Source organism: Furipterus horrens, unplaced genomic scaffold (assembly GCF_987537825.1).
Source record: "Furipterus horrens unplaced genomic scaffold, mFurHor1.1.pri manual_scaffold_4, whole genome shotgun sequence".
In the NCBI taxonomy this organism is placed as follows: domain Eukaryota; kingdom Metazoa; phylum Chordata; class Mammalia; order Chiroptera; family Furipteridae; genus Furipterus; species Furipterus horrens.
Window position 1 is genome coordinate 189,472,016 of NW_028327174.1, and position 21,301 is coordinate 189,493,316.

Below are 21,301 nucleotides of genomic sequence, written 5' to 3' on the forward strand. Positions count from 1 at the left end.
AAAAGACCTAGATGATGTGTGAGTGGGAAATCGAGCAACCTGGGTGGTTTCGCATTCTGCTCCCCAGAGATGCCTCGTGGGGAGTGGGGCGGGGGGCTGCACTGGATGGGGCTCTAGGCTTCTATTTCCGCTTGAATTCCCTTCCAAGTGTTTTTCATTTCTCTTGGGGTTTTGCTTCAGATTGTATGGAGAGAGATGATTTTGCTACTAAAACGCAATGCATTTGATGATCCCCAAGGGTCTTCCTGCTTTCCCATTTGGGCAGTGACCTGTGGGGGCCTCAGGTTCATGCAGTCCAAACCTGAAGTCTCTTGTAGAGTCAGTAACCCACCCTGGCCCCATAGAGAGTCTTTTGGTTTAGGTCTGTCTCTAAAAGAGGCCAGAGTGCTGGGTATTTCCTCAAAAGCAGATTCCCACTGGGTTCCCGTTCCCAGCCAGGCTGACATCCCACATGCAGTACCCTGTCCCCTCACACAGCCCTGCTTACGTTCCATTTCTGTAGCACCTTTTCTTGGCCAGCTCAACGCACATGGAAAATAAACAATAACATGAGTTTGGAAGTCTGCCGGCCTCTTAGGAGCCTAGGAGCTGCCACTAGCTACCAGACCCCCATAAACTAAATCTTTTTTTTGTTCCCCTTTGTGCAGATCTAAAGGGTGATTGATTTACTGTTGTTTTTTTAAAGGAACCCCTCAGCTCAGTGACCCATTAACAGCAGAACTAATTCACTGAGCTACGATAACAAACTTACACCCGCAAAAGCATATTCAAGGCGACCACGAGCTTTGCTCTGTTTGTTTTCCTTAGGATCTCTGATAGATGAGGTGACAAAAGCAGCTGGATGAAATTCAAATGCAGAACAGGATCGGGTTCTCAGGGCTGGGAGAGCGATGAGCCGGGGCTGAGCAGTCCCAGCGCGGGGTCAGCTGCTTGGCGTCCCGTCCTTCCTGGGTGCTTCTGGCTCAGGCCTGGTCACTCGCTGGGTAAGGCGTCCGGTACGGTGCCATCTGCAGACCTTTCTGCAGAGAAGTACACATTCTGTGTCTGTGCTTCCCAGGAAGCTAGCCATTAGCCTTCTGTGGCTTTTGAGCCCTTGGAATATGGCTAGTGAGACCGAGGGACTGAACCGTTAGTCTTACGTAATTTTAATTAATCTAAATAGAAATAACCATACGTGGCTGGTGGCCACCGCCATCGTCAGCACAGGTTTACAATTTACTGAGCACCTTGGATATGTCAGACACTGTGAAACACGTCATAGGTTTGTCTCACAGAATCCTCCTAATAACCCAATGAGGTAAGGGCTCGTACTATTGCACCCATTTTACAGATGCGGAAGTGTGGTTTAGGGAGCCGAAGTAGCTTGCCCGGAGTCACACAGCAAAACCAAGATAAGCTTTTCTTACTGCTGAGTTATTAATCAGTAGTGATCTGGCTGTCTGATACCAGGTGAGTTTGAGAGGGTCCAGAGTGCTCAGATCGACCCAGCACCGGGTAGGGGGTAGGGGTGAACCGAGTTGAGCAACAGGAGAGTGTGGTCACGTTGCTCTGGGCAGACAGAAGGACAGAAGCCTGGACTCTGCTTCTGGAAGATAATGGGCCATTGCTGGGCCACCAAGCGACAAGACCTCCTCAAGAGTATGGTAACCAGGCCCTTTCCAGCCTATGGGAGCCACTGTCTACTTCCCATCTCTCCCTGCGTCAGGGCCTTCTCATGTGCACATATGCTTTGACCCCGCCATCCCATATCTAAGGAATATATCCTAAGGGAATAAATCAGTTGATGTGTTTAAAGATTTAGCTGTAAGAATGTTCTTAGCAAGGTTCGTTCTCTGAATATTAATTAGGCATTTACTATCTGCCAGGCATAGAAGAAAAATGCTCATATGTGTGAAAAATTAGGAACAGCTTACATGTCCAAAGGGAATGGATTGCTGAAATAAATCACAAGGCATCCATATGATACAACATTATGTGGCCACCACCGGTGATGTTGGAGACAATGGAGGGAACAAACAGGAGAGTGATGTAGTGATTCAGAGCATGAGGTTCAGAGTGTGGGTACCCAACTTGAGTCCTTCACGCACTAGCCTTTGACCCCAGCAAGTTACTACTTCTCTCTGAGCTTCAGTTACTTCACTGATACTATAGAGAATAAACCTACTTAACTATGTGATAGTAGGTGTCATCATCCAGGTGACAGACTTAATATCATAACTAGTGCTCCATCAGTGACAAGTAGTAGGATCACTTATGAGTCATTTGCTGTGAGAACAGTTACATAGTTACAGAGTCCTATGTATAGAGTGAAACCTTCTGTGTATATGTTTGTGCTGATGAAAATTTTACATATTTTACATATCCATACACACAGACGTGTACCTGTATACTAATTATCAATTCTATTATCTCTAAGTAATGAGCTTAGGGTGGTATTTATTTCTAACATTTTTTTTTTGCCATATTACAAATGTCTTACAATGAGTATCTGTAACTTTCATACTCATTTGTTGTTATTACTATCATTGTCATTATGATTATTGTTAAAACAACAAAAAGGGAGAGAGAGGCTTTTTACAAAGGACAACTCCGTTGTCCATGCACTCGACAGGGGTCAGCTTGTTAAATGCTCTCATCAGCTTTAGGAGGCAGATGACACAGTCATTCTGTTTTACAGTGGGTAAAACTGAGGCGGTCAGGGGTCAGCATTTTGCCCACAGTCCACAGGAAGTGAAGGAACCACATCTGTGCCCTGCACCTCTGTGCTCTCTGGTCTCCCAGCCACAGACGGAAACATGTTCTTGAGAACGTAGTTGCGTTAACAAACCCCAGGGCACTCCATCGACATCATGGGACTGGTGCAGGCTCCCAGCTTGCTGACATCCCCAAATTCCTTTCTGCTGGGGGACAAGATGGGGACAGAAGAACAAGATGTGCTGGCTAGTCCTGGAGACCAGGATAGAGTGACCACAGATGTCAGCAGGGGAGGCATGTGATGGCGGGAAGCCAGACATTAGCTAATTGAGACAGAGCATTCATGATAAACAGAAACCCTTTGGTACCTCACCCCAGATCCTGACAGCGGCTCTGAGTTGTATATCTTGGGGTAGACTTTGTTTTCTGACTCCAGCTTTAAATTTCAGTGCATTTCTGTTTCCCTACCAGGTTCGATCACAATCCATTTTCCAAATTCTTTTCTTTTCTAATTTTTAAGTTTTAAAAAATAAATATGCTTCTTTGGGGGTAAAAGAAACAAATCAGAGTGTATAGAGAAAAAAAATGCTGTGTTTCTTCTTCCTTCATCTTAATAAACACTTTGTATGCGCTAGCTCACTGAACGCTCACTACAACTCTATGTAGTAGGATTGATTTAAAAATCCCTGACTTGTACATTAGGGATCAGAGATTTAAAGTTACTTCCTTTATTTGGAAATGATTGATTAGTATTCTGTTCTGTGCCTGTGCCTAAGGTACACAGCCATTTCCTTATTAACACAGAGATGTGCTCTTTCTAATATGTTACTGTTATAATTGATGCTTAACATCCTTGTGTGTGTATGTGTGTGAATATATACATATATATTTATTTATTTATTTATTTCCCCATATTTGTTCATGAATATTTATCTATTGAATTCCTTGATGTGATACTGTTAGATCAAAGAGAATGGCTCTTTTGCATTCTGTTTATTTCCTGCTTCCATTTTTCCAACACTTGCCCACACACACAGGCGCCATTCCCAGTCATGTGGCCGTGAGCATGTGCTCAGCATTTATCATGGTTCTCCTTAGCCCTTAGCTGTGTCCTGAGATAAACACTGACTGTCATCATCTCCACTTTTCAGAGGGGAAGCTGAGGCACCGAGGGTATGAAATCACTTGCCCATTTGACTCCATATGCTTCATGCATTAATCGAACTAGGCAGACATAGTTCCTTAGTCACTAGGCCCTTCTCCCATCTCTAGACTATCATGTGGCCTTCCCACAGCTTCCAGGATGAACGGCAAAGGTCATAGTGACAAAGGAAATTGTACCCGATGCTCTGGCTCTTCTCAGACTCAGATGTTTGAACTCTATTCTCCAGGCAGTGGGGAGCCATTGAGTGTTTGTTGTCCAGGGAGGCATCGGGGCTTGAGGGAGATTTACAGAGCTTGCTAAGGGACATCAGACTCTTCGGCTTCCTTCAGGCTGTGAAAGACTTCCCCAGGGTGCTGGAAAGGAGATTGTCAAAAATTACTAAGGGAATCAGAGGCAGCTTCTGTCTATAACCTTCTCATACCTCTGTCCTTTCCCCAAGATGGGTTCTCAAGGTACCATCCAACTGCTCAGCACCTGCCCGAACTTATTTTCTGTTTGTTCGATAAGGAAAGTGAGTTTATGCTGCAGGATTCCCAGTGGTGGATTTATTTTAGGATCTGGTGAGCCCCGTGCTCCTCTGTCTGGGGCCCAGCTGCAGAAACCCTGACCAGGCGGACACCTCTGGGAAGTGGTGTTTTTGGAAACCAAGCCAAAACAGTGCCTTGCCCTGCTCCTGGGGCAGCTGAATAAAGCTGCTGAAGGAAGAGACAGGAGCACGCTTCTTCCTTGGGGGCTGAGTCCTGGGTCACCACCTTCTGTCCACATCTTGAAAAAGAGAAAATAGGATTGAAGGTCATTACATCTAAAGACATTTAAGGGATTGTATTCCAGCCCCCTCAGACTCAGGCGCAACTCCTATTTATCAAGCACCTGCAGGAGACTTTACCCACACAAAGTCTCATTTATGCTCAAAAGAAGTTCTCGAGTTAATTAGGAGCCTGGCCTTGGAGTAAAGATTGCCTGGGTTCAGATCTAAGATTTGTCTCTAGCTCTGTGATCTTAAAAAAGTTGTTTGATCTCTCTCAGCCTCAATTTCCTCCTCTGTACAATGGCTAAAATCATAGTATGTATTCCAAAAATAGTAGGAGAGTTCAGTGTGTCCAAAGCACAATGCACCGTGCCTAGCTCATACTGGGTACAGGACAAGAGTCTCAGTGGCGGTGCTGTGCAGAAGGTGTCACTGCATGGACATCGGGCCTCTGTGGTCTTGCACCTCTATCTCCTGCAGTCCCTGAAATTTCTTCCCCAGTCTTAGCCATGCAATCTGATTGACCTCAAATACCTCCTTCCTCAGAAGCCTCTTCGATTCACTCTTCCTCCCTAACATGCTGTCTTCTTCTGTTCATCGGGGATTGGCCTCACAGATTTTAGCAGCCTTCTAACAACCTTGACCAATACAACAAACTGACCTTCACTTTATAACTAGATTGGTAGCTCCTCAGGGGCAGGACTGTTTTAAGGTTTACCTTTCTGCGGCCCTTGACACAGAGCAGAGGATATGTAATAGATGCTCACAGAGTTTGTTTGAAGGATCATACTGCTACATCAGTAAACAGCAGAATTAATGAATGAGTGGATACATGAATGTGAAGGAACAAGTGAGTTAAAGGAACAAGTGAATGAAGGAAGGAGAGATAGCCAATGAGTGGTGAGGGAGGGGACGGATAAGGGAATGTGTGACTTACTCTGTGTGACTTACTGACTAGTGGATTTGGGGGTCACAGGAAACAGCTTGTCTAGCCCCTGTCCTTAGCCATGACCTCTGGGCTGTTCCCTCTCAGTCTCAGATGTACTTTTTCAATTCCATCCACCCTCCCCTTCCTCCTGTTCCCCCTCACCTGTCTGCAGAAGTGATGACTACACTAATTTGTTCACAGACCATTAACTCTTGAGCACTGGAAGAGGCCAGCTCCGAGTTGGCAAGGGCTGGGGTCTGGCTCTCAGGCCTCCAGGAGATGTCATAATTCTCTTGCCTGCCCGCCGGTACAGCCAGGTTCTTATCTCTACCTCTTCCCCCTTACAGATGACGACTGCACTGACTCCTTCACGCCCAATCAAGTCGCCAGAATGCACTGTTACCTGGACCTGGTGTACCAGGGCTGGCAGCCCTCCAAGAAGCCGGCGCCTGTCGCCCTCGCTCCCCAGATTGTGGGCCACACGACTGACTCCGTGACGCTGGAATGGTTCCCACCCATCGATGGCCACTTCTTTGAAAGGTGAGTGTGGACTGTGAAGTGTTGATTCCCCTCTCTCCCTCCTGCCAAGAAGAGGGAAACTTGGAAGGGAAGCGAAACTTGGAGAGAGACTTTGCTTTGTTCTTCACCTTTGCTCTTATTCGACGGGTGCCCCCAGCACCTAACACAGTGACTGGTCCATAGAGGCACATTATAAACTTGAGGCTCGAGGAATAAGTGAATGATGGCTAATAAAAAGTAGTAAGCAATAAAACCTTTTAAGTGAATGAATGAATGTTTAGCTTTATTATTAAGAACTTAAAAATTCTATTGCCAGAACCTCCTCTGGGATGGAGGTGCTGGTCTCATGTCCAAGAGTTCAGGACTGGAAACTGGCAAACACCTTCATAGACATATTATATGTGAAGGTATATCTATATCTGTTTATGTATATGAGGTCTGTCCAGAAAGCATCAAGCCATGTGATGTGAAAAATAGAGACATTTATTAAAGAAGATGCAAGATACAAGAAACATTCTACACAGGACAATGATGCCTCAGTCCCCTTCAAAGTAAGCAGCTTGGGACCTCACAGAGTTCTCCCAATCCCCATCAACGGCCCCATAGTAGTTTTCTGAATCTCATTTATGGTCTGAAATCTCCTCCCTTTCAAAGGTGATTTTAGTTTTGGGAAAAGCCAGAAGTCCCTGGGCACCAAATCTGGGCTATAGAGGGGCTGAGTCACCTGGGTGATTTGATGTTTCTCAAGACAACTCTGCACAAGACATGGTACATGAGTAGGTGCATTGTCATAATGAAGCTGCCAGTCCCTTGTTGCCAATAGCTGTGGCCTTCTGAATCACCTGAATAGTTTCTGAGGAGGAATGTTCAAAGTTTAACGCAAAATTTGATGCAGAGTCGTTGCTCTACTTGCTCAGTCATTTTGAATGCGACAGCCACACCGTACACATGCTCACTCAATGGTGTCTACCTCCCCCATGACTAGTACAGTGAAGTCGTCATTGTTCACACATCCACATTGCAGTTCACTCTCCTTGGCTGCCAGGTTACATCAACGTTGCGCAAACCATTCTCGTTATATTAACAATGGCTGAACTTTTTCCAGACAGACCTTGTATATTCATGCATTATACGCAAATGCACATGCATATATGTAACACAGAAATATACATATATCTATATATTTATATATAATTCTTCTGCCCAGTATTTTACTGTAGAATGAAAGGTAGAATTTTTAGAAGACCAGGGAATGATAAGCTGAGGCACAGAATACCTTGTTCTGCTTCCCTGTCTGTCATTTACTAGCTGTGTGGCCTTGGGCAAGTCACTTTTCCTCCCTGAGTCTTAGTCTCCTCCCTTGGGAAGTGGACCACATGATACTTCAGTCGCCTGAGGTGGAGGAGGTCCTTTGTGGTGCCTTTTAGCTTTGAGACCCACTGAGGAGCTCAATCTTTAAGGGCCGTGTTTTAAAGGGTCGTGAAAACAAAGTAAGGTGTTGACACCCATTTTGGAACTTAGCTATAATTTAGGACAGATTAGTATATCACAGCCACCCCCAACTATTTTTGAAAATGTTTATTCAATCATGATGATGTAACATGGATGATATCGAAAATAATAACCGGGGAATCGTTAATTAATATTACTCTGTGGTGGTGGTTACTTATCAAGTGTTTGCTCCGTGCTGGATTTGTGCTAAATGCTTTATATACTGAGTCTCATTTGATATTACCAGTCCCTCTATATAAGAGAGATCATCTTCCCCATTTACCAGACGAGAAAGGAACAGGAGCTCAAGAAGGCTAAGAGATTTGACCAAGAGCCCTTAGAGCAGGGTGAGATCTGGGCTCCAGCTCACATTTTGCAATGTCTGATCTCAGACTCCCATGTGTGTTCATTAAGTCCTTCTAAACTGGAATTATAAAGGCAGTGTGTATATGTCTGTGTGTGCGTGTGTGTGTGTGTGTGTGTAAAATATATTAGATCGTGGCACCACATTAAATTTGGGCTCTAATTTTCCATTCTACCACCAGTCCCTGAATCTAGAACCTTCGTTTGGTGGCCGGGGGACTATGACCACAGGGAAAGAAGTGCACTCCCTAATCCCTCTGTAGGAACCCCCCTTCCCCTGCCCCAGCTGCCCTCGCTCAGAGCTCAGAGCTAGGTTTGGGAAACCTCATGTGACACTTCAGAGCAGCCTTTCCAGCAGCCCGTAGATGTATTTATTTTTTCTGTGGCAATGAGAAGTATCAGACTTTTGGTCAAGCTTTGGCCTCAATTCCACTTAAAAATGGAAGTTTTGTAAATGAAGTTTCCTGTGTATGCATTCAATTTGTATTTCATAAAGCAGTTATTGTCCATTAAATAAATACCATCTGATTGTTGGAAACCTATTGGAGGGTTAATTGTTGTGTAATGAGATATGCCTCTCTTACATGGTGCCCTCAGCTTCAATCAATATGTTTTTAATAACCGATAGTTAGTTGGTAGTTGAGGCTCATACAATAGCTATTCTGTTCAGTCTGAGATTTCATAATGGAGTTATCATATGTTAAATTAAAACTGACATTTTAGAAACATGTCTAATTAGGGTTAACAGCTCTGTAGATCACAGTCTATGGCTAAGGGAAGTAGGTCCACAAGTTCAATAAGTTGTTGTAAAGAAAGGAAACTATGTATATCACTCTCCCCTACACACAGAGTTTATGCTCCTGCAAATTGGCTTAGTTTCAGTCCACACGCTTTGATGTCAGGTGGTGTGCGTTCCATTCTCCTCCACTCCTAGTCTAAGGAACCTAGAGAAAGCCAGCCCAGCTCCCAGATCCTCTCTGACCCTCTGGGTCTTCCCTAAAAAGGTGCTAATTGTGTCAACTGCACCTGGCTTTTGGGGGAGGGGGGGAATTCAACAAGATGATATGCGCGATGTGCCCAGCACGCTGTGTTCAAAAAATCTTAGCTCCTCTATTGTACAAAGTTTTCCAGAGCTGTTTAGCTACTTGAAAATGTTCTTCCCCTGTGAAATCTCTGGTGTTTTCCACTACATCCATCAATGCCAACCTCTCGCCCCTGGCCATTTTCATGTCCTCCTGCTGTTCCTCACATCTGTGGTCTCAGAGAAGACAAGGGTTTTCCTTAAAAAAACATATTCAGATCCTCCCACAGCCTGTGTCCTCACACATGGGCAACTGAATAAATAATTCAAGGCCACCCCCGGCTTTTCTAACTCCTTTATTTTTATCTGTCTTACAAACATGTGTTGACTGGATGGTTTCAGTTGTCTGAACAATCGGTTGTGATGTGTTGGAAAAAAGCACTGGACTGAGGATGGAGAGACCTGGTTCTGAAATCCTTGCAACCTCATCCATGAGCTCTTTCTCCGCCTGTGTTCTGTTCTATAAGCCAGAGGGTTCTAGCCTTTCTCAACCAGATCCTACTCCCAAATTTCAGAATGCGGAGAATTCTCCCAAGGATGGTGCATAACTAGTACCATTCTAGTTAATTCATTATACACAGTGGATGCCTTTGCGAATCATTGTCCAATAGGGCTTTCAGCAATAATGAAAATGTTCTCTGTCTGCACTGTAAATACAGTAGCCACTAGCCAACTGTGTCTATGGAGCACCTGAAATGTGACTGAGAAACTGGGTTTCTAAATCCGTTAAATTTTAATTAGATTAAGTTTAAATCGCCACATGTGGTTAGTGGCTGCCATATCGGACAGCATAGACTTGTAGTTTAAACCCTGACGGTCATGGTACCCAGGAATGAAAGAGGAGCTCTTTCAGCATTAGTATCCTATATTCCTATAATTTCAGTGTGTGTGTGTGTGTGTGTGTGTGTGTGTACATACAAGTGCCCATAAAAATCAAATAAATGCCAAAGGTAAAAAACTCATATTACACACTCCCTGGATATATAGTACTGCCTGATTCTGGTAAAGGCCACATAGACTCTACAACTTCCCAAGCTATGGATTTGGGATGATTACTTTGCACTCATGAACCCTAGTTTTATAATCTGTAAAATGGGAACATCACATCTAATTTACTCACCCCTCGATGATCAGTGTCTTGTACTTGTACAGCTCTAGCCACCAGAGGCTATTCAGTGACTATCCCTTGAATGTATAGATGAATCAATGATTAGATATGAGGGGGATACACTTTGTGGAGCCCTAAAAAAAAAGGTGCGTTAGTGTCAGGTGTATCATGGTTTATTTACTCATCAAAGTATTTATTGGAAACTTAGGATATGTCAAGAACGCAGTGAAGTGCAGGTGACTATATGAATATGCATATAATCCAAAAAAAATTTAAAGAAATAGGAAGAAAAATCAATGACCACTTAGGCCAGTGTGGTTCCTGATTCCATCCCAGGACATTTGTAATCTCATTGTTATCATAAAACCATTCATGTGACTCAGAACTGCTATGCATGGATTGTGGTCACTGTAATGAAACTCTGCTCTCCATAGAGGTGCTGAGGAAGTCTCTTTCTTCATTCCTCATTTCTTGCCTATAAGTATATTTGCATAACTGTTATTATTGCTAGCCCAGGAGTAACTCATACATGTTCAAAATATAGAGAAAATTCCAAAGAACTGGAAGGAATAGAAATAAGGGTGGGGGATCATTCTATGTTCCACCACCTGGAAATTACTTCCAATAATATTTTGTCACATTAAGGTTATTTGAACAGCATTGAAATGCTAGCTATAGATTCAGTTCTGAATATGACTTCTGTTGACTGTAAATTCATTCTTGGATATGCCTTTTTCACTTAACACTATAGCTTACATTTTTCATGAAATTTCATAATCTTTATAAGTGGTTTTGTAATAACTTCTTACTATTCCATTGAGCAGGTTAACTTTACTTTTTTTAATCATTCTCCCATCTCTGAATATAGTGTGCTTTTATAAAACTTTCTATCTATGTATGGTTTTATATTTACAATGATGAAGCTGAGGATGTAAAATCTGAAATTTGAAGGTCTAGACTAGGTTCGTCATGAATCTTAGTGACATGCCTGAGTGGCTAGTATGTATCTTTTCATCCATCCTCCCATCCATCCAACTACACATGTTGGCCACCATATAAGCAGATAAACAGGGACATGGCTTGCTCAGACTCAGGTTTGGAGGTGAGCTCCCTGGAAGCCATGTGGAGGAGGAGTGGGGAGGACCAGCAAGCTGTGATGTCCACAAGCTCATTCGTCCTTACCGTGTGAGCCCAGGGGCTGCAAAGCAGTCCTAAGGCCTGAGATAGGGCTCCTCCATTGTGGTCCTGCAGGGAGCCAAAGGAGGGACCTTCTTCTAGGAATGACGAAAGAGCTATTGGCAGGACCATTGCATTTTGAGAAATATGGGCTGGGCTGACACATTTCTTGGCATCTTTCTTCCCTTTCCAGTTCCCTTGCAGTGGTCATTCAGATTTGAGGAGTTTTAAGTCCATGCTAATATATGATCAGAGGATTCACCCCTCTTTCCTCCCAGCAACTGCCTTCTAAACATATGCCAAGACTGGAAAAAAAGTAGGATCCCAGAGGCTGTTGTGGCTAAAGGGAGTTTGGATCCAGATACAAAAGACAGTAGGCAGTTGGGGAAGCCACCAGAATATTCCTCTTCTGGAGCTGGGCCCTCTGAGGGATTGGCTCGGCCCTTGGAAAGCTGCTAAATAGAATGAGATGGCATGGTAAGGAAACTGCTTTGGACTATTATATCGAGGAGTACCTCATCCATCCCCAGAATGTCAGGGCTGGAAGGTTCTTTAGGCATCTTCTAGTTTAGCCCACATAATTTCAGATGGAAGAAAACGAAACCGTGCCTTGTTCTAACTTAAAACTTGGGATGCAGGGTGGTGCCCAGAGCATGGCAGACACCTGATAAATATTGGTAAAAGAATAAAATTTGAGGTCAGATGGGGCAACACATTTTCTCACACCCCCGCATTGGGTCCTCAGTGGAGGTTTGAATGGCTGATGAAATTAAGATTGGCTTGTGGACTTGGTGCTGCTTGAAGTCAGAGAACTGTACCCACCATAGAATGGAAGCTCCTTCGGTCCCAACAAGGTCCTTGCTGGGCCATGGAGAGGAATTTTAGTTCATCGTATACTGGAAGCTTTGGTGTGGCATTGAGAGATAAAGGGGTAACGTAGAACTGTTGTGCCCTCTGTCCTGTTGCCTTTGGCCTAGTGGAGTCGGGGGCTCATTCAACTGTTCCTAAGTCAGTGCATCTTCCTTTTTTTTTTCCTTGGCCTCCTAGAGAATTGGGATCAGCATGTGACCTCTGTCTGGAAGGGAGGATCCTGGTGCAGTACGCCTACAACGCCTCCTCCCCGATGCCCTGTGGCCCATCAGGACACTGGAGTCCCCGGGAAGCAGAAGGTAAGGAAAGCCAATAGCTTATGTACAGGTTGTGTGCACTAAGAACAGCTCTTTTGATATGTCTGGAGTTTTATGATTTCAATGTTTTTTTCCACATACCATCTAATTCAATCTTCATTGCACTGCAAGGCACATATTTTTAAAGTTTTGGTTTTTTTCCCAGCTTTATTGAGTTAGAACCGACATATGACATTGTGTCGGTTTAAGGTATACAGCATGCCAATTTGATACGTGTGTATATTACAAAGTGATCACCACGATAAGGTTCATTGACACAGGCATCACCTCGCATAATCAGCTTTTTGTGTGTGAGAACACTTAAGAGCTACTCTTAGCAACAATACGGTATTGCTCACTAGAGTCATTGTGCTGCAGATTAGAACCCCAGAACCTTTTCATCTTATAACTGGGAGTTTGTACCCTTGGCCCAATGTCAAGGCCACTGTTCTTGCCTTCATTCAGCATGTGTCTTTTGAGTATCTGCACTGTCCTGAGCATATCACCCACTTCACATATGAGGAAACAAAAGCACTGAGATATTAAGTGGGTGCCAAGGCCACACACCTGACAAAGACACAGCATGCATGTGTGTGCTAATGTGTACCTCCAGGCCCTGACAGGCTGTAGGTACAAACAAGGTCACCTTAGAATCCATACTTGAACTTGGGGGCTTCAAGACATCAGTAGTCCTTGATTCTTTTTTTTTTGTTGTTGTTGTTGTTTCTGGGAATGTCCAGGGCATTATCACATATCCTAACTTTTCCTTCCAGTTTCTGCCATGTGCCATTCTTTGGGGGATGCATGTATCTGCAAGACCCTTGATGGGAGCACCTCATGACTATCACTGTTAGGGGTTAGGAGGAGTTTCCGAAGCGTCCCAGAGACCAGGGATCTCTGTGCTCTCTTATCGTCGCAGTCACTGCCAGATTCACGTGGTTTTCTATAGGAATGAAGAGAGTGCCTTTTGCCCAGTGTCCCTGAAACAAGGCTGCTTGGCACTTGGAGAATCTCCTGGACTATTCAGTTTCCTTCTGCAATGTCTCTTGCTTTGGGGCTCCGATCTAGTTCCTGAAACCAGGCTGATAGAGAGAGGGCCCATATTTTCTTCTCAGGCGTCTGCCGCGCTCACTCTCCCTCATACAAACGCACTTAGAATACGGCCGCACCCGCCATGAGTCCCTTTTGCTCCTGCACAGGTCAGCTGAGGCCAGCCGCCCCTGGGTGAGGACACCAGTCCATCGGAAGGAGCGGCGTCTGATTCCTCACTGAGGCTCAGTGAGAACGCCTCTGTTTTCCTCTATATTTTTAGAAAGAAGGTTGCAAAAAAGAAGCTAGAGATAGAATAAAAGCACAGCAGAGGGATCAGAAAGTGAAGGAGAAAAATGACAACACTATACTTCATCTTCTAAAGTAGCTTAAAATAAAAATGAGAGTCGAACTGGGGGATACTGAACAAGCCCATCTGGAATGTAAAGCGAGAGGGGTGTCCGGAGAGGTCCTCGGTGCAGCCTCGCGGAGTCCCAGGCCGTCAGGCGTGGATGGCATTCTTGGGGTCATCCAGTTCCGGTCCTCACCCAGGGCCAGAAGCCCCTCGTGCCCTCCCTCCCTTTCGGAGGCTCTCCTGGCACCAGCTCACATATTTCTAGGCCCTCCTGTTCTAGCTCCATCTGTTAGAAAGCCCTTCCTGAAACCTTGAGTCGGGACTTTGCCCCCTCAACCTAACCCATGTTGGGTTCTCCCAGAAGGAAGTGTGCATCTCTTCACTGGACAGCATTTTCTGGACTTGCAGAGATGGAACCAGTCTCATCGGTGACCACCATGGGAACTGGGGGCCAGGCACTGTGCGGGGCGCATGGGCAAGGCTGAGCTGACCGTACCTGGGGAGTCAGAACAGGGGGTGGACAATCATCCTGTGTGTGATGAGGCCTGTGCTGATGGACCAGAAGAAAGAGGCCCTCACCCAGCACTGGAGACTCGGGCTCTCTGGGAAATGTCACTATCCCCGTGAGCAAGGTGCGTTTCAGAATGTGAAAGACCTTTGGTGTGCTTAGAGCAGGGGTTTGCTCTGTGTGATCTGGAGGCTTCTGAGGTTGCTGGAGACATTTTAGGGTGTCCTCAAAGTCTAAAGTTATTTTCATAATAATACCGTGACATGGTTTCTCTCTTTCACTGTCACCCTCTCCTGAGAGTATAGGGAGCTTTTCAGTAGCTCCATGAAATGTGATCATATTACTACTCTGAGAGTCTATGGAACGCATACGTACGTGTTCTTGTATTTTAAAGCTTCTCAGTTTCAATTTATGATATGGTCACTACTCATAGATATGACCCACTGAAACAAAGGCTCTTCAGTAATGCTGGAGAAGCCTAAATGGATTTGAGTAAAACGAGCAAGGTGTGGAGTTGGGAGGGATTGGACTGGGTGAGATGTATAACGACCCAGACGAGGAATGGTTTGGATTCACACCAAAGGCTGTAAGGAGACACCATATGCCTTGGCTGGGGTCTGGGATTCAGTGCGATGTGCATGTTATAAAGGTTTCTTGGGTGACTCTGTGCAGAAGAGAGTGGGGTGACGGGGAGCATGCTGGAGGCACGGGGACAGACACATGGCTGTTACAGGAATTTAGGACAGGTATTCTGGTGGCCTGGATGAGGTCAGTGGCAGTGTGAATGGAGAGAAGTCAATGAAATTGAGAGATATTTGGAAGAGGGGATCAGCAAGACTCTCCCCTGAAACTCCTCTGGCTAAAATCATCTTGGTTTATTCTACCACTTGTGTGAATGAAATAATTTCCAGACACCTCCTCACACCTCTATCCAACCCAACTGCCGATTGGTTACGTCTGTGCCTGGTTTGTCCGTGACCCCCTTAAAGCATGATGCGCAGAAATGAGTTCTACTGGAAACACCAAGCCCCCCCCACCCCCCCACCCCCCACCCCGGTTCTCTGAGCTGACTCAGGCCTCCAAGGAAGCCCAGCAGCCCTGGGTTCTCCTTCAGAATATGTAAATTTAGTACATGCACGCCAGGAAAAGACGGCAATTCTTTTTTTAGAGCGTCCTATTACAGGCTCTGTGATCCCTTTGGCTCAGACTCTTTTTAATATCCTTGAAGAAATAAACTTTTCCATGAGCCAAACTCTGCAATTTATTTCTCAACTCATTTTCATCCTATTTATCTTTGCGTGTTTAAGTTTTTGGACTTACCAAACTAACATAAAACTCTCCAATCCGTGAGCAATGCCAGACGTATCTTTGGGCTTGGTGAAAGAGCATGGTCAGGGCGGATAAAGAGGACTGATCTTGGCTGCAGCCCGTCCATCAATGTGCTCTTGCCCTTGAGCCACTGAGCTTCTCTGAGGAGACCATCTTGTCCACAGACTGTATACCCTTTCTAGTTTTAATATTCCAGGCGGTTGTAACTCCTTCATTTTAACTCCCTATTTACAGGACAGAAGATTCTTCATTTAACATACTTATTAAATATCCCACACTGTTTTGTTAACTCCATTTCATGAACTTCAAGTGAATACAGGCAAGGAATTCTTGCCTTTGTCTACGGAAAGTAGTTGTAATCAAAAGAAACCCTATTTTCCTATCTCTTTAGCAAAAACTATATTTCATAGATCTTTTTTTTTTCTTCTGAGGTATTCAATACCATGTTACATCTGTAGCCCAGTAATTAAATAGCTAGATCTGATTGACTCAAATCCTAATTAAGATCACTTACGCAAGCATCTAATACATTACAAGCATTGGGTTTTCCATGAGAGATTAACACATGGCACTGTTTCCTATTTTTTTCTTATTTGTGTGAGTCTTTCCCCCTTTTACTGCCTAGAATATTTCAGGTGTGCTGAAGTATTCGTCTGGAAAAAACTTGGCTCCAAGTTTTTATAACTATATTTGTGTCAACAGCTGCAGTGTATATACACATAAATATATAATAGGTGTCTGTATAGATATTCGTAAATGTACATTTAAATCAGCCTAAGTATGTATAAATGTATTTTACACACATATTTGGCCTCATTTCTAGTGGACAGCTTATATAAACATGTGACTTTTCATTTAGTCACCACGTATATAACAGGGTATGTATGAATAATGGAGTAACCGTTCTTTTGCACTTTTCTCCCTCTCCCTCCCTTTTCCCCCTTCTCCCTCTATTTTTGCCTTCCTTTCTTCCTTCCTCAGTTTCTTTCCTTTTCTCAGCCTTCCTCCCTGCCTCCCTCACCACCGTATATTTAATCAATGTCCCATCTGTGTCCATTTTTCTTCCTTAGGAGGAACTCTGATTTTTTCCCATCTCCTGTGATATTCTCCTTCTCCAAGGCCCTGCTGTGTATTGTCTGCATTAGCACAAAAGTCTCCTAACTGGTGTCACTGGAATAGAAGCTCCATGAGGACAGAGACCATGTCTTTAGAAACCTGTTTCTTGAGGACTAGTCAACCCTGGACACAAACCGGCCACTCAATAATCATTCTTTGACCACATGGATGGATGGACAGATGGCAGGAGGGAGTGTGGGGACAGATGGACAAATGGACAAATGGATAGATAGTATCTGTGTCTCTAAACAGTGTTTATTCTAAAAGACAGCCTTCACTTGTCTGATTAAAATTCTCTAGTAGCTACCCATCCCTCTCAACATAAAGTTCAGTTCCCTGAAAGTGACACCAAGACCCTCCCTACTCTGGGTCCTACGTCGTTTGCCAGTCTTATCCCTTGCTGCTCCCTGTTGTTCTCAAAACCGTAGTCATCTGAACTGACATCCTCCATCTACTGCTCTCTTGGTTTGGAAGGCCACCTTCTTGCAAGCTTTTTCTTGTTAATTCCTCCTTGAGAGAACAGAGCTAATAGATGTGTAAGCATCTATTAAATATTTCATCCCATTTGAGTATTACAACAACCCTGTGAGGTAATATTACAGTTGGTGACACAATGTGAAGCTGGAGAGCTGATATTTTACCCCAACTTTCAGGGCTTCAAAGCCTGGCGTTCTGCCTGGGCCGACCGTATCACATAGTATTCTACTCCCCATCAGGGAATTACTTAACCCTCTGAGTCTCAGTTTTCTCTCCCTTAAAATGAGTGTCATAGGACCTGCATCATAAACTTGCTGCCAGGATGACAAGGACTGAGGCATGTAGCATCCTTGGCACTATGCCGGGCACGTGAGAGGATGGTCAATTCATGCAGCCTGGTAGTATTAAAGGGATGGCTGCTTTGGTGATGGGTTGGCCTCAGTGATACTTGAGCCTCTTTTTTTTTTTTTTTTTTTTTTTTTTTTGGACATTGAAACATTTACCTCTGATAACCAACCTTGCGAAGATTTCTATTCCTCTTTTACTTTCTTGATCATCATGACCAGGCTTACCATCCTGTCCCTTGGAAAACATTTGGCCCCTCTGTTGAATAACAAGAAACCAGGGAGAAAGCATGAGCCAAATGGATTTGTCATCTTTGCTCTCCTGTGGCTTCCCACCACTGACAGTCATTTTCTCCAAGGAAGGGAGAAAGATTGTCCCAGCCATTGCCAGTTCCAGGAGGAAGTCCATCAAGGGAGTGAAGCATTCAACTGGCATTCACCATAATGCAGCAGGCTCCAATATTCCATGGGGCACAAACTTCTTCTTTAACTTTTATATGACAGGACAGAAGACTCTGAGTGTAACGTGTATGTCCTGAGAACCCACTATGTTCACTATCTGTGGGCCAGGCACTGTTTTAAGCAAAGGCTGTAGAGTATTGAGTGAAACAGAGCGACAAAACAGAGACAAAATGATAACGATCCTGCAGGATTTTGGGGGGCAAACAGATGAATTCATTAATAGCTATGGAATGTGCTTTGTGCATATTAAAATGCTACCTTCAATAAAGAGTATAGAATGAACAAGTGATATATGTGGGCCAACAACACATAGTCAAGGAATCAGGAACTCAGGGGGCTGCAGAGTACATAGCAAGAAAGGCTTCAGCTTCAGTGGTCGTGAGGGGTACCTTCGCATTAAATTTCTGGCCTCTCCTTGCCAGCATTTGCTGCCATGGATGAATGATCCTAGCCAAGGAGGGCCAGAGGGACTCCTATAGCTATGTCCGTCTTTCCTTGTCCTGATGTGTTATATCTAAAAAGGTCTCTGTGGGTTTTTCTTGTCCCCCTCTTTCTTCTCTTCTCCATCTCTTCTTTGTGTTTTCTCTCTTCCCTCTCGGTGACCAGAGGCGAGGAGATTGGTGGCATTTACAACTTTCACCGCGATAGCTTTTCCACCCCAAATGACTTGGTAGTTTTTCTATTGCGGTGATACAGCATCACAAAGACTTTTTTCTGACAAATACTGCTTTTTCCTTTTTGCTTTAAAACTGTCCAATATCCCCACCCTTCACCAACCCCTGATGCTAAAGAGGAAAAGAACGTGGCAGATAGAACTCCTTAAGATCCTCCATCCTACCCGTACCAACTGATCTGTATCTCTTGCTAGACTCCCTTAAACAAATTAGAGTCCATCACTGCATTGAGTCCTGATGACTGTTCTCAGCAGTGAAGAGGAGAGCTCTCTGAGGATGGAGGACAAATGATCTCAATGGAGAAAATTTCAGAAGTTGCCGCAGTCTGAGATCAGTGGGGATAAGGCATTGTCTCCAAGAAGAAAGAGCAGAAGAATCCCTTCTTCCTTTTTACCCCTCCTCACCCAACCCTCCCCTTCCTGAGTCAGACTGGGCAGAGCTTGGTATGGAATGACCTCATGCAGAGAAAAGGAGGAGGAGAGATAAGATGGCTCCAGGGCTGCCTTCCAGCGCTGTCATTCATGGTTCTAGACAGTTGCCTCCCAGAATTCCCAGTCTAAGCAGGAGGGGTGGGGGTGGGGGCAGACGCTCTCCGTGCTCACTTCTATTTTGCTGAAGTTTTCTGGCCCTCTGTCATTCTAAACAGGTGCACCAAAGGCAACACCATGGGAATTCTAGTTTATTTCAGTGACTCCTGCATCTAGTTGTGAAAACAGAGAGTATGAGCTTCCAGAAGAGACAACACCAGCCTCTAATGCTGATCTTTATGCTTCAAGCTGTGAGACCTGGGTCATTTCACTCCCTATTTCCTCATTTCTGAAGTGAGACCTTAAAGAGTTAAACTAGTTTATGGGACAGAGTAGGTATCTGATAAATATTTGTCCCTTTCTTCTTTCCATTTTAGGCACAAAGCCATCAAGTGGGAGATAAGGAAGAAAACTTTGGGCATTAGCTCAGTCATAGAACCCCTACTTGAATATAGTATTGATCAAATGTCTGGCGATTCATTAAAGATCTCTGTTGCAGTGGTGGGGATGAGCTGGGTATTTGCTTACAACTGATTCACCAAAACACTGAACATCTTCCCTTTCTCTTTCCCTCTGAGTTCTATTCGTGCCCACCTCTCCTAAGGTCTGCAGGACACTCCAAGGATCAGACTGAAGATCCCTTCTTCAGGAACTCATATCTTCATCTCTTCTCCATAGGTCATCCAGATGTTGAACAGCCGTGTAAGTCCAGTGTCCGCACCTGGAGCCCAAATTCAGCTGTCAACCCACACACGGTTCCTCCAGCCTGCCCTGAGCCACAAGGCTGCTACCTTGAACTGGAATTCCAGTACCCTTTGGTCCCTGAGTCTCTTACAATGTGGGTGACCTTTGTCTCCACTGACTGGGACTCCAGTGGGGCTGTCAATGACATCAAACTATTGACTACGACGGGGAAGAACATCTCCCTGGGCCCTCAGAATGTCTTCTGCGACATTCCATTGACCGTCAAACTCTGGGATGTGGGCGAGGAAGTGTATGGCATTCAGGTCTACACGTTGGATGAGCACCTGGAGATCGATGCCGCCATGTTGACCTCCGTTGCAGACAGCCCACTCTGCCTTGAGTGTAAGCCCATGCAGTACAAGGTGGTCCGGGACCCTCCTCTCCAGGTGGATGTGGCCTCCACCCTGCATCTCAATAGAAGATTCACGGACAGGTAAGTGCACTTCGTGGATAGGGAGAGGACCAAGTGGGTGGGCTGTGGAGGGATAAAAGGGGGGTCAGAGAGGCCTGGACTCAAAGAAGATTCATCACAGCCAGACTCACTTGTAGGGATTTATACTGTGGCATTACCTATAGAATGGTCTTAACAAGGCAGACTTGATATAATGGGAAGAGCGTCGGACAAGGAACCAGGAGGCCTGGATTTTGATGATAGCTCTAATGTGTGACTCTAAGCATCCCAACCTTTCTGAAACTTAATTTTCCCAACAGTTGGATGAGATTAGCAGTGGGGAAGTCATTTATTACTAAGGAAGGTAGAATAATTGAACTTTGCTAATGATTTCTTTTTTATGTAAAATTGAAGAAGATTCATGTATTCTGATTCCTTCTTCAGTGGGTAAGAAGAAGATGAAATTATAGTAGGTGGGCTGGGAATTGGCCGTGTTCCTGGATATTTTTATAAGAATTTTGCTGGAGGGTGAACAACACTGTTCATGGTCCTTGATTTGTCTTCTGAAGTGGAGCACAGGATCAAACCCATTTGATCTCCATGATACTTTTGGATACCCAATGCTTTGATATGACATAGTGTTTCTCCTTAATATATGTATATGTCTAAAGGCACCTCTCTAGTACACCTTCCTCAAACATCCTCAGGATTTATGTTTTATTGGGGAGGCCACATTATAATGAAGCCATAAGTGCTTTCCCTACCTGCCACACAATGGGCAAAGGTCTTTACACCTTTGGCTTGTTTCATCCTCTCTGCGTCCACAGCCTTCTCATTATACAAAGTAGACAACTGCGGCTTAGAGCTGTGAAGTCTTATGTCCAGTATCACACAGTTAGGAAGCAG

At 44.6% G+C, this 21,301-nt stretch overlaps 1 protein-coding gene across 1 annotated transcript in view; it reads left to right on the forward strand.

Moving 5' to 3' along the window:
• PAPPA (pappalysin 1) overlaps nucleotides 1–21,301 on the forward strand; it is a 217,196-nt gene that overhangs the window by 58,175 nt on the left and 137,720 nt on the right. Inside the window, 3 exon segments of the mRNA XM_090274633.1 lie at nucleotides 5,883–6,075; nucleotides 12,321–12,442; nucleotides 19,939–20,437. Of these exon segments, the coding sequence (XP_090130759.1) occupies nucleotides 5,883–6,075; nucleotides 12,321–12,442; nucleotides 19,939–20,437 (814 nt within the window).